Source organism: Mizuhopecten yessoensis, unplaced genomic scaffold (genome assembly GCF_002113885.1).
Source record: "Mizuhopecten yessoensis strain PY_sf001 unplaced genomic scaffold, ASM211388v2 scaffold4121, whole genome shotgun sequence".
Lineage (NCBI taxonomy): Eukaryota > Metazoa > Mollusca > Bivalvia > Pectinida > Pectinidae > Mizuhopecten > Mizuhopecten yessoensis.
In genome coordinates this window covers 1092925-1107884 of record NW_018405386.1, presented here as the reverse complement: position 1 = coordinate 1107884, position 14960 = coordinate 1092925, and the positions used below count along the sequence as shown (strand labels likewise).

The following is a 14960-nucleotide window of genomic DNA, read 5'->3' as shown; positions in this document are numbered from 1 at the left end:
TGGGTAAAAGGAGCCAAGTTTGTTGATTTGCATTATAGGGATTTAATAGGAAGATTTGCATCTGAAACGGTGTCTCTTCCAAACCTTACTTGGGCAGATTTTAACCAAGTTTTGGTGTTAATATCTTTAGCCTATTGGGATCAAAAGTTATGCAACTAATGAGGCTAGTGTTCCTTGGGGAGGGAGGAAGGGGTGGGGGTGGGGGGGCTCTCCTCCTAAACAGATGGGCAAATTTTAACCTGAGATTTTTCAAAATTTCTGAGCAGTTCACTAAAGGCACTTTAACCACTTGTTCAATAAAACCTGTGAGCGTACCATTTCTGAAATCTAGGACTATGAATTCGAAACTGTTTTTACAGGCATGACAATAGCTTTAATAAATCATTTCTGAAAAGAAACCCATGCAAGATGAAAATTAAAATTAAAATCAACAGTTTTCTGTAAGTTATAGTGTAATAGGCCAGAACAGGATTTGAACCCTGGACTTTCATTCGTAAAAAGACTTCTATATGCTTTGTCTGTATTCCGATGGTTACCAGGTATATACATGTGTGTATATAATATATATGCTTTGTCTGTATTCCCATGGTTACCAGGTATATACATGTGTGTATATAATATATATGCTTTCGTATGCTGGATAACCGAACTACTCAGTAGTGAAGCGAATGTAAAACCTATCAATCTGTCAATCAATCAATATATATGCTGGTCACTCTGCTACATAATTTTGTTGGCAAATCCACAGTTGCCATATTTATATTATTACATGTACTTTCTTTGTTTTTTTTATAATGATTATTTCCACTTCACATTACAACACCAAAAAAAACAACTTTATACAACATGTTCTGTGACTATTATTATGCCAAAAGGGGACCTTGTTAACATTCATTTTATGTGGGGAAAAAGTAATAATTTACAAACGATTCCGGTTTTTGACCGAGAAGTAGTCTGAATCGTGACATCACAATACATGTACACATAAGTGTCAATATTTTGTTGTTTACTGACTCTGTCATAGCTCATAACCCAGGTCACTGTATTGACCTGTGAAAATGCTTCCCAAGCTTTTCAACAGTTGTACCTCTAATCAAGACATATGTTCATCACTGTACGACGTGAGACATCAATGTATAAATGTTAATGTAGAAATAAAGGTTTGCAATAAGTACTAGTGACTTGGGACATTGACTGTAATCACATTCTTATAGGATCATCAGCCCTCTTACAACTTTTCAGAGATAAACACTCTTCAGCCTTTTGGCTAATGCCAAAATTTTGGCTTAGTCAAATGCAAACTGCAATTTCCCACATAGAAAGAAGCTAAGATGACAAAAATAAATCAAGATTTCAGTGTTTTTGCCCATGTGCCCATTTGAACTTTCAGAGATATAAAATCTTTGTCAGCAGATATTATTTTTCATCTTTCAGACATCTTAAAAAAGTTAACCTTTTCTTATTATATCATCAAATGGAATATATATAACAAAAAACGGTTAGACAAGTTTTTTTTGTCTGGTAACAGTAAAAAAAAAAAAAAAAAATTCCATCAAAATACATGCAAAGATATCATGTTTCAATGTGGACAGAAGATTGATCCAACCATTTTGGTCAGCGATTTTGATGGTCAGAGATCCATTAGGGTTAAATGGTTTCCAACCATCCATTCTTCTTCCACTCCCAGTGATATTTCAAAGCTCACCATTGATCGGCAGACAGCAAGGGACCAATGTGTCAAAATCAAGGCCAGTCCTGTCAAGCCTGTTCTGGGGCAAGTTTTGAAAGGCTCTTTTCCACAGAATTTTATGAATCTTTCCTGATATTCCTGTATGAGAAACATATTTGCATTAGGGGGCGACGAGGCTTATATTTTTTCAGTAGATTGAAAGATGTCGATACAATGATGCTGTCAAGTCAGTAATGTATGCTTGCATGTGTTAATTTTTGCATCGCAGGCATGATAATAATATAAATTAGCGACGGAAATGCCCCAGAGATACCCCCTCTTGGTAACATAATCATGTTTGATCCTCTTGGTAACATAATCATGTTTGATCCTCTTGGTTACATAATCATGTTTGATCCTCTTGGTAACATAATCATGTTTGATGCTTTTCAGTTTGATCCCGTATTATAAATTTGCAATAAAAATGTTGCAGTAATTTCATATGAGTTTTGATCGTAACTTCTTGAACCTTTGGATCTGAGGCATCAACCATCTGTTTTTTATCCACGAACATTTCCAAATTCTGTCTGCAGGGAAATTGTTGTCGTTTGAATATAGGAAGGTCACAGACTCCAGGTCAAATTATATGCACAGATTGTCAACAGAAGTTCTAACATCTTCATGTAAATGTCACAAAACCTGAACTGAATACCAGAATTTGTATTGAATCAGCATTTCTGTTCATCAGTGATATTTACTAATTTTTAAAAGACTAGCTGCTGGAAGTTTTATCAGATGAAGGATCATGTATAACTTAATATTATGGCACATTGCAAGAAGGTCACCTTCATGAACGTAAACAGAAATAGATTTACTGGCAAAGATGTGTGATGGCTTTGTTAATTTTTGTCTTAATTGTCCAAGCGATAGAGTTTATTTTCATGCCACTTTCTAAAATGTCCAATCTCATTAGTTCAGGTTAATCTCACGAGTTAATGTGATACATTTTATGGTAACAAGGAATAGGATGTCAATTGCTCAATTCCAAGTTAACTGTTCTGTAAAATAATTCATATTTACTTGCTATTTATCTAAATTTAGATGATTTTTAAAAATTTGGTAAGAAGCAGTTTTGTAGCTGTTGGTTTGACTGAAAACTTGGCAGGTGTTTCCCAAGGGTCGGCCCTTCGTCCACTGTTGAAAAGACTGACTTGTTCCCCATGGGTCGGTCCTTGGTCCACTGTTTATCAGACTGACTTGTTCCCCAAGAGTCGGTCCTTGGTCCATTGTTTATCAGACTGACTTGTTCCCCAAGGGTCAGTCCTTGGTCCATTAATTATCAGACTGACTTGTTCCCCAAGGGTCGGTCCTTGGTCCACTGTTTATCAGACTGACTTGTTCCCCAAGGGTCGGTCCTTGGTCCACTGTTTATCAGACTGACTTGTTCCCCAAGGGTCAGTCCTTGGTCCACTGTTTACCCAAGGGTAAGTTTTTCCTCTGCTGCTCTTTACCGTCAATACATTTTTTGATATTTTCTCATTTGCTGGCTTACATTTTATGGATGAATATGAACAATTGCATTATTAATTCCATACAAGATGTTCGTGCAGTTGACTGATTAATTCCCCCAGCAGTACTACAGAAGGGGACCAACGGTTTGCACTCTGTGAGTCAGTCACTCTGTCAGTTGGTGCATTGCTTTTTCTGGTATATATATCTCATATACTCTGTCACCTAAATTGTCAAATTTTGTGTGTACATTTGCCAAATCTGGATGTGAGTACCTCACAGGATAGTGAAGTGTTGCTGTCTGAGATCAGATCTCATGCCCAAAAAAATACGGAGTTATTGTCCTTTCCTTACTATCATTTTGTCGACTGCATATCTCAGGCATATGTCACCTGAAATTTCTAAAAAAAAAATCATGTGCGTACCTCTTCGGATGGTGGAGTGTTGCATACTAAAATGTAGTCACGTTCCCGACTATACAGAGTTATGGCCCTTTGTTCTCCTTGTGTCGCTTTGTTCAGTGCATTTCTCATATACTCTGTCACCTTCAATTACCCAATTTTGTATTTGAGTACCTCATGGGAAGGAAGAACATACTGAAATCAAATTTCATGCCTCACTTTATATACAGAGTTATGGCTCTTTGTGAACCATTTGTCACTTTGTCTAGAGTATATCCCACATACTATGTCATCTAAATTGCCAGATTTGTATAAACCTCATGGGATTGCAGTGTGTTGCATACATGAAATCGGATCTTGCTCCTGACTATATACAAGACTATTGCCTTTCGGTCATTTTTTTTACTGAAGGTTTTCCAAATGTCAGGAAATGTGGTTTCCCTGTAATATTTTGCCTTGCTTTTATATTAAATGGGTTAAAAGAATGTTGGATATGTAATAGCACTCTATCAGAAATGCTTGCTGTTGTGGTGAATTTGTGGATGTTTGGTACAAATTAAACCCTGAAAAAAACAGTCAACTTGGCAATTCACTACAAAAGCTCGTGAATATTCAAAAAATCTAAATTTTACAGATAAATAATTTTTATTGTAGTTGTAATGAAGTCAATAATTTCCCCCAAATTATGGAAGAATCTGAATTATTTTCACTTCTGTTAAAAGCATTCCTGTGTTATGATTTATATGTTACAGATAAAGAGTTATAGTTATAATGAAGTCAAAAAAATTCCCAAATTATGGAAGAATCTTGATTATTTTCATTTCAGTTAAAAGCATTCCTTTGTTATGTTATAGCATCAGCTTATAGACATGTTACCTTACAATATTTATACACCTGCATGCTGTCACGTTTGACTGTGGTGTTTTTTTAAGCCTTCAGCGATCCACCTGGGAATATGCAGTATTACCTCACATGTTTATGTTAACACCTGTACATGTTGAGATATTTAACATGTAAAAAAAGAAACATTCAGTTTTGATGCGTATGGGCTGGGTAATTTTGTAAGGATTTAAAAAATTATTCTTGTCAGAGATCAGATATCATATATCACAAAAAAAATGATTTTGAATTTGTTTAAACTTGAATACTGGGTCAATTAAATAGTATAAATATTGTATACAATAAACTGGGTATTTAAGATTTTAAAATTTTAAACGTTTAAGTTTGTTCAAATTGCAATTCATCCAGCCATAACTACATAATTATTAAATCAAATTTATAATAAGGATTTCAGTGCGTTCTTCAGGACAAACTGTTAAAGGGCATGTGTACTAAAAGTGTACATAAAAACAATTTTATTTTATTAAAGTTGATCATAGTGGTCAATTGTATTGATACAGCAAGCAATAACTGGCACAGTATATTATGTACATTGTTCCACCTCTGGTATCGATGTATCTTTCTACAAACATTGCCTCATCTTGTCCCATTCCTTTCATTTAGATTTAAGGAAACCCATACCACTGCCAAAAACTGTAACTAAATATTGGAGACTGTGTTTCCAGCATTACTATAGCTTTGATAAATCATTTCTGAAAAGAAACCCATACAATATGGGATTTTAATGAGAAACGAGAAAATAAACAAAACATCATCAACAACAGTGTTCGATCTGAGTGTAAACATTTCAGCAGGGTTAGACTGAGATTCGAACCCTAGACTTCAGATTTGTATACTTTCGCTCTAACCGATTGAGCCACCTGGCCAAACAGTGATACAGATGCATCTAAATGGAAGTTAAGGGGAGGTTACTGTATATAGGAAAAAACATAGTACAGTGGGACGGGGATCTGTAAACAGACCTTAATACATTAAGTATGTGTGTCTTTTCAGGGGCTCCATATGTTCACAGTAAAGGCATTATTCTTTCCTATTTGTGAAGATGAGAATCCAGACCATCACTTTAACAAACTTTTAAAAAGCTTATTGAAATGAGTCAAGAAAGAAGTGAAGTAGAATTGGTATTATTTGTCAAACTCGGTCTAACACTGTCTGATTAAATAAAACTCTGTATACCATACCCTAGTATACACCTAGCGACCTCATTTGTTGTCCTGTATTGAGACAAACACAGTCAAAATACAGAACTAGGTAACGATGACGTCACTGGTATCGTAAAAATGGGTCAAATTATTCTTTGTTTTCTTTGTCTTCACTTAATGCCCTAAAATAAATACTAGTACATGCCAGTCGACTGGAGTAATATCCTTTTACAATTGTGTTAGCATTGTTCATGTAATATAACACTGTTTAAAAAACAGAAAACAGATATTAAAATGCTATGGTTATGAATTGATTAGACCAATAACTGTACAAGTCAAGAATTGTAACATATGGCATGACATTAATAACGGTCTATCCCTGTATTACGAAATAGCTTACACCTTTAGTCAACACGGGCCTGGGGAAATCCCAGATATAGATCTGAATCATGTGTGTCTATGAACTTGAGAAGGTAGGTCAGCTTGACTTTGTGGCATCCCGAAATTATAATCAGCTGATGTGTACATATAATATAGCATACAATCATGTTGTACTTTCGTGTCTTTGTTGTACTTTGACAATGTGCGGACCAGGTATGAAAAGTATTGTTGATATCTGTAGAAATTACTTAAACCTTTTTTAAAGATTTGAGTAATCAGAAAACATGGTACATGTATCAGGAATTAAATCAAATGTATTTAAAGGAACAGTTTATTTCAGTAAGAATATGTCTAACAATTCATCTGTTTTTAAAGACATTTAATTTCAAAGACACGCATGATTTGTATCTTGAAATAAACCAATGTGTAATAAATAATATCTGACTCAGAATAGGATGGGTGTGGGGTCCTAGTATCCTTTCACCCCTATATAACTTTAGTCGACTCTACCATGCAATGATCTGGATGAATCCATTATGGTCTACAGTGATGAAAGGGTTAAACAGGACAATCAGGACAATAAAATATCACTTGTTGGCATTTCTCCTGAACTGCTATAAATACAGATTGGCTTATAACCAGGCGTGGGCTTATCACTGGATAAATACTGTATATTTCAGATTACTATATACATGCATTGGCCTTAATAGAATCAATGTTTCTGGTTTTGTTACATTAAAAAATCTTCATATCTCATACATAAATATATATATATATATTTGTATTTAAAATCACTTGAATTGGAAAGAAAAGTGTTGATATACAAATTTGGTGTTATAATACCACTCGCAACAAAGTTAAGTGGATATACTAGAATCAGCTTGTCACTCTCTCTGGTCATGGATAAAAAACCTTTAATTTCTCCACAGTAATTATCATAATTCAACAAAATTATATATGCATGATCGGTACATCATATTGTTTGCACCTAATATTTATAATTTGGTTTCAACTTTTTTCCCCAGAGTTATTGCCCTTTTTAGGTCACCTGAGCTTTAGCTCAAGTGACCGATTGCTCTCCGTCTTCCTCCGGCGTCGTCCGTTAACATTTTACCTTTTTAACTTAAGCTGAAATACTGGCAAAGGGATTTCATTAATATTTCATGGGAATGTTACTGACATCTCCCTGACCAAGTGTTGTTATTTTTCGGATTGATCAGAAATCCAATATGGCCACCACGGCCACAATTTTGAAAAACTATTTCAAACTTTTAGTCAAGTTCTGCTGGGCCAATTGAACTGATACTTTGTAGGAATGCTCGACTCATGGTCCTGACAAAGTGTTGTTATTTTTTGGGTCGATCAGAAATCCAATATGGCCGACACAGCCAACATTTTGAAAAACTATTTCAAACTTAAAGTCAAAAATAAGTTTTACTGGGCCGATTGAACTGAAACTTAATAGGAATGATCGACTTATGGTCCTGACAAATTGTTGTTCTTTTTTGGGTCGATCAGAAATCCGATATGGCCGCCACGGCCGCCATTTTGAAAAACTATTTCAAACTTAAAGTCAAGTTCTACTAGGCCGATTGAACTGAAACTTGGTATGATTGATCAGCTTATGGTCCTGACAAAGTGTTGTTAACGTTATACTTAACTTTTTTTTACTCAAAATCGTACATATTTCAACAACAAAAACAAATACTGTAGGACTCATGTGACCGTTAAGGGCCGTGGGCCTCTTGTTGTAATGTCTAGACAGATTTTTCAAAACTATGAAACCAGTTACGATTTAAAAAACCACTTAAATGGTTGAGTGAGTGTTATTAGGATGCCTGTCCTGTGGCTTACAGTTATTGTTTTATTCAATATTTACCACAAACAATGTGGTACTGTTTGAAAAAAATTGTATCGCTCTCTACATTTCATCAAGTGTTTATTGAAGAAGTTTTTGCCATATACGGGATTGAAGAATATCCTCAGCACAAAATAGACTATAATGTTTTGCAGATAAAACAAGTTAAAAAGTATATTTTTGTTTACAGGTTTACAAATAAAGTGGACAGCTGAGGGTCTTAAAATGATTGACGTACGACAGAGTCCGGACACGGTGGAAAGGAGTTTGGGTAGTGAGCCCTCACTCCCTAGCCCCCACAGCAGCGAAGGTGACCCCCACACAACCGTCTCCACAACAACAGCCACCAAGTCTCCACCCCGACCACACCTTGAGCATCACCACCATCACCACCAACACCCTTCGTTAGATACTTCGTCACTCTTAGCCATGTCTAGTCATCAGGAGCCAACGTCTTCAGGTACTTATAAATCATTTCTACCTGTATTCTACACCACATAACCATTCCATCAGTCTAAGTAAGCCGAGTCAGAAGCCAGCATTTTCAGGTAGCCCCCCACCTAAACTATATGTAAACCACCCGAAGCCAGTCTAGCCAGAAGTACATGGTTTCAGGTAGCCCCCCACCTATACTACATGTAAACCACCCAAAGCCAGTCTAGCCAGAAGCACATGGTTTCAGGTAGCCACCACCTACATGTCTGCCACCCCCTCATGCATGTACTAAGCAAACATGTATATACTAAGCACAACTGACCTTTAAAATGTCGCTAAAAATGTCACGCAATATGTAGGTGAACTGGTAAGCTTACATTTGTGAGTGTGTAGGTGTTTATAATGCACCTTATTTCTTTGATATGAAAGGTGGGTATTACAGGTCTGATATCAAATGATCACTATACACATCACCCATACCCCTGACGCCACTAACACCACCATCATCAACCCCACCCACCACCCCCGCACCATCATCAACCCCACCCACCACTCCCGCACCATCATCAACCCCACCCACCACCCCTGCTCCATCATCAACCCCACCCACCTCCCCCGCACCATTATCTAAATGTAAGGGAGGTGGTATTTTAGAAGCAGGTTTTCTTTATGTCAGCAGTTTTGTCCCCACTACTGACAAACCCCTGAAGACCCATTTGAACTCTTCCAATTCAAAGGTTGCAACAGTTCATTATGAAATTTCAGGGTGAATGAGTTAATGGAACAGTTTTAATGAAACTTTTCATACATCTGCCCATCAATAAATCTGTGCATGCATGACCACCATGTTGTTTTCATTGATGTAATCTATTTGTCTGTAGACACAATTTTGTCAACACTACTTCTCCTGAAGAACTTGACCGATTTTAATGATGCTTTACACACATCAGGACCATTGCATAAACCTTTGACTGCATAACCATGGTGTTGTTTCCAGTGATATTAAGAGTATGTCATTTACACACAGCTATGTCTAGTCTGCTACTCCTAGAGTGACCACGTGGGTTTTCTCTGGAGACTCTGGTTTCCTCCCACATTAAGACAATCTACGTTCTTCAATCTAGGCCGACAAGATTGATTAATTTGAAAACTCCTTTAGTATAAGAAGGATTTCAATGCCAACATATGACTTGTCATTTCAACATGTCCATGTGTAATTGCCATAGTGTTAATCATTTATAAAGATTTGTAGCCCTATTATACCATGTCTTTCAATATGAACTTTTCCCTATCATATACTATGTCTTTCAGTTTGAACTTTGACCTATCATACCATGTATTTAAATATGAACTTTGATCTGTCGTGCTATGTCTTTCAATATGAACCTCAAACTATTTTACCATGTCTTTCAGTTTGAACTTTGACCTATTATGCCATGTCTTTCAGTATGAACTTTGACCTATAAACCATGTCTTTAAGTCGAAAACTTTGACCTATTATGTCATATCTTTCATATGAAAGTTGACCTTTTATACCATGTATTTCTATATTAACCTTGACAATTTTTACCATGTCTTTCAGTGTGAACTTTGACCTAATATACCATGTATTTAAATTTGAAATTTGACTTGTTATCTATGTCTTGCAATATGAACTTTAACCTATTATACCATGTCTTTTGGGAGACAGACAAAGTTCAAACATGTTCTAGATTTCTATCATTGTTCAGTACATTTATTAAATAGTCTTATAGGTAGTTTATACTTTAAATCGTTTTCAGCAAAGTTTTTCTGCAAAATATGTTACTTGCCTTTAGTGCAGGTACATTCGGAGTAATGTTAGGTGATTTCTTCTGGCAGGAAATTGGTGTATGGGGCCTGTTTGATTGTAGGTAACTTTTGGTGGTCGGCCTAAACAGCCTTTTGGTGGTCGGTCTAAACAGATGATAGCTTTGTAGTAATGATTTGGTAACCAGTATTTTTACAGATTTTATTGGACATGTTAGCTATCCCCATAGAGCAGGCCGTTGTTTTTTTTATCCAGGAATACCTGCAAAGGATTTCACCATCCATTACTGGAGATTGTACATAGTTATCCTTAAGGAATGAAAAAAATAATAGAATTTAGTAACTTTATCTAGCCTCATTACAGAGAACTTAATTATTGTATGTAAGGGTTCGTGTGCACTGTTTTCTACACTCACCATTGTAGAATTGATAGAGATTAAAGTGGCGAGCTGATGGCTGAGCACTGTATGCTCCACTAAAAGTACATTTACATCATTAGCCTATATTGTCCAGGAAATGCTTTTTTTTTCAAATGCGAAAAAAAAATTGAAAGGGGGGATGGGGGGGGGGAATGCTGACATGCATGTATCCAGCATTTTTTAAATGAACACACATGTTCCGGTGGTGATTTCTGAAAAATTTACTCACTTAAAACAAACTTCTTAAAATAGTTTAATATTAAAAAGATTAAATAGAAAGGGTTAGGGCATGTTTTATAAGAACTCCTTGGCTTTAATTTGATTTATGAACAGTGCATAGAATGAAATAAAATGAAGATTGACAGTAACTTATATAGATGAGAGGAAATTGGTGATTACCGTTGATATACTGGTGTAGGTAATTTGATCTACATTCCTATTGAAGCTCAATGGTAGTCAGTATAGGACTGGTACCATTACAATGGTGGATCTGCACTGATAATCAAAACCTTAATGTGTAGGATATGTTCCTAACTTCTGAGATAATCCCACATCATTACTGAAATGAAGCTGAGGCCAACAGATCCTGCTTCAAGATAAACTGCTTCAGTTAAGAAGAAAAAAGGCTAACGTGTTTTTTTAATATTGATTTTTAGCTCACTAAAATCGGTTGAACTGTTTTCGCACTACACTCTTTCCAATGATAGACACCTGCCAAAAAGGGCCTACTTGTGCTACTATGCAAAACTTCATAGTGACGTAACCTGTTAGTTCTACCTTAAATACCTCTTTAACTTATTCACCCCTGAAATTTCATATTGAACTATTCCAACCTTTGAATTGGAAGGGTTCAAATGTGTCTTCAGGGTGAATGAGTTAATGTCATCAGAGTCTGTCACAAACATGTAATCGCATGTAAGCACAATGTTCTGTCACTAATTTCTATAATAAGAATAATAATAATTTGAGATTCTTATATACGGCTTTATCACAAGCTAGTTCGTAGGTTGTATCAAAGCAGTTCACAATTATTATCCATGGTTATAAGACCTTTGCAACCAGCCAATATGTTTCTCAACTCCCTGGGGAGCATACAGCCGGTGCTGCCATTTTGGCGCTCACTGCGAGCATTCAACAGTTCTATAGCCCTGCCCAACCATGTACTCATTTACAGCTGAGTAGACTTGAACAAGTGGAGTAAAGTATCTTCCTCAAAGATACAACACAGTGCCGTGATGTGGCTCGAACCCACAACCCTTCGGTCACGAGCCCGGCGTCCTACCACTAATCCACCGCGCCTCCAATTTCTGCCAGTTCAGTAAATAGTGATGGCCTAGGACATAAGCAATTATACATATTGTGGTATTCACGGAACATTTATCGCATATTCTCAAATGTTAACGACAACTAACCAATAGCCGAGGACTTCCGTCACCTGTTGACAAACAGGCAATACAATGGAAATATTTAGTCCTCTTAAAGTCGGTCTAAGTTGAACTCGAATTATTCCTAGGTTACACTTGTCTTTGTTCACAATTTTGTGATGTTTGTTTACAAGGTGTGTCATACCTAGAGACACGGTAAAATTATGTGTAAGGTAAACGTTAAAAACATCTTTCGTGCCCAAGGGGTGTCATTCAAAGTTTAAAAAAATTAAGACACGGCCACACTGCAGTTCTCTGCAGTCTGTCCATTAACCATTTCAACCCCAGGTAACTTTAGTGGACTCTACCATACATTAATCTGGGTGAGTCCATTATGGTCTACAGTAGCTAAAGGGTTAAGAAAAAAAAGCCCATGGGGCCTCTTCTTTGTGTTTTATCTTGGAATTTGTCCACTTTATGTTGGGCTACCCTGTAAAATATTGCTAGTGACCTAACAGCTTTGTACAGTGTGTTTATGGGAAGTCGCTGGTCATTAGTTCCAGACAACAGGGCAATAAGATACTGGTAAGACACTTAATATTTACATTATATCCTTTTGTACCAGACAGAAAAAAATTGAGGTTTAAAGGTTTTATAATTGAAATTAGATAAGTATATTTCCCTATATTTGATGTTTACTGTCTTTTATCATATAATAATGTGTTGTATTTGTACGAGGAATCATCTGCCTTCTTTACCTCAACCCTAATTTCAAATTTCTCTCATCCACAGTTGCAAAACTATACTCTTACCCTATCCTACCCCCTCCCCTCCCCCCCAAAAAAAGAAATAACTTAAACCACCCCCACCCCCAAATCTCTACAAACAAAGTCCAAAAGCTAAAAGTATTAGTATTCTGTCGTAAGCCCCTACATATTGACAATACCTTACCCCAACCTAATTTGCACCTCCCCTCCCCTAAAATCACAAATCCCCATCACACACAAGTGTCAATACTTAACCCCCCAGTGTTAGTTTCCCCCTCCTTCCAATCTCCAAACACACTCTTAAGAGTTGAAAAACTTTGCCTCAACTCAAATACCCCAATCCCCAACCTACTAAAGTGAAAATAGCTTTCCCCAAACCTAGAACCCCAAATACACAAAGTACCCATTACTTACCCTATCCTACGCCTCCCATCCCAAAATACTCATAGTAAAAAAACCTTCACAACAATCTAAAGTCTGCCCGCACTAAGAAAGTGACAATACAATATATGGATATGGTAACAATCATATAAAAAAGACATCTGATATTGTAGTTTAATCAATCACCAAGACTACAGGGATATTGTGTCTAGACAGAAAGTAAAAAAACACCTCAATATTCTGTCTCAGGACTGATTAGTAAAACAGCATCATCAATATCTCCAATTCAGTCAGAAACAGTAAATTACACATGTTATCTGAAAATATTGTGTGTTTACGTAAAATAGAATTAGATTTTAAAAGTTTAATGTCGAAAACAAATGGTTTCGCTAACAGTGACCGAATCTGGATATGCATGTAGTGATCTCTTGCTTTTAAATTTGCTTGTGAAACTTTTACATATGCATCTTTGGCAAAGCTTACAGAAAATAGTTTAATAAAGTCATTTGTGTAATTAATTACAGCTCGTATTTTATGAAAACATGTCTGTGTATGCATATAAGTAGATAAAGGTTTTGAAAGCATGCTTGCTTTACAGACGAAATCAATGATAATTTGTATATGATAATATTTGATAAATTAGTGGGTGTTTGTTGTTATTATTGTTTGACGTTGTGTTTACGAACAGAAGGCTTTGTAGGATTATGCCCGTTTTGATTGACTTAATTGAGACAGGTTTACTGAAATACGTACCAGCTGTGGTAAACTTGAATAGACCCAAGTATTTATGTTCCTGTCTATGAAAAAAATGATGTACTATTATCTGTTTATAGGTCACCTGAACTTGAGGAGAGTGATTAAGGTGTCTCGGTGTACTGTTAAAGTACAGGCGACACCTGGGTATATCTCACGCGCTAAATTACACCATAATGTTGTATGTTTGCTGGGAAAATCGGGTAAATAATCTCTTTAACCCACGCTAGGCAGGCATATTGGTGCTTTTTATCTCTGTGGAAAAAAAATTAAAACGATGAAAAAACAGATTTCATCTAACGTTGATGATGGTCTGGAGACTCGACTTTAACATGCATCAATCAACTGTAATTGTCTACCTTTTATAGCGCTCTCATAATCATTGTAGTGGGCACTGGGAGAAGGGAGGGGGGGGGGGGGGGGCCTGTCATTAGCCAGTCAAATGATAGATATGTATAGCAAACGCTGTCATGTACATAGCTCTAAATACAAACTATTGCAAAGCAATATCGGAGTAATTGTTGCGTAAACTTGAAACACAAGAACACTGATTACTTAGTAATGCTATCATTTGATGCCTAATGCCTTTATACTAGAGACATTTCTACTCTAGATTTTTTTCCACATGGCAGCAGATCTACAGACTTGATATTAGGGCATTGCCCAGAGAACTATATGAAAACTGGGGAGGAAATAGTTGATGCATATGCACTTGTCGCTTTCCTTTTCGAGCCAAAACCATGTCGGCAGCAAAGTGATTGCGGAGTAATTTTGAATGATGCTTTAGACCTTTTTGTAAATGATTATTAACACATGTGCTTGCTGTTGCTCATTGTACAGATGCGTCTGATGCATGACTATACAATTATATCTGAAGAAAGCTATATCTGTAAAAACTGTAACAAGTTTGATTCTGGTAAGAGTTAATAGTATTGTACAAACCATGCAGTTCAATACTGGGGTGGGGGGAGGGAGGATTGTAACTTGGATTTCACCTCTAGAACTTGAGGCTGTAGTAAACACTTGGTAACGGCTAGTTGATAAGTACGGGTAAATCTGAGTAAATATCCATTAAGAGATTCACTGGTAATAAGTAAATTTTGTTTTGTACTTTAACAGAAAGGATGAATTTGTAACATTCTTAGCTTATGGCATAGTAAGTTAAATTTTCCAAAATAATGTGTTGCCCTGAT

The 14960-nt window shown here is 36.3% G+C and overlaps 1 protein-coding gene across 5 annotated transcripts in view; it reads left to right on the top strand.

Annotated features, from left to right (window-relative positions):
* LOC110448568 (nuclear receptor subfamily 1 group D member 2-like) overlaps window positions 1–14960 on the top strand; it is a 118655-nt gene that overhangs the window by 54202 nt on the left and 49493 nt on the right. For all 5 annotated transcript variants that reach the window (XM_021494877.1, XM_021494875.1, XM_021494878.1 and 2 more), the window contains exon 3: window positions 8051–8320. In XM_021494877.1, the coding sequence (XP_021350552.1) occupies window positions 8051–8320 (270 nt within the window). The remainder of the gene's footprint in view (window positions 1–8050; window positions 8321–14960) is intronic.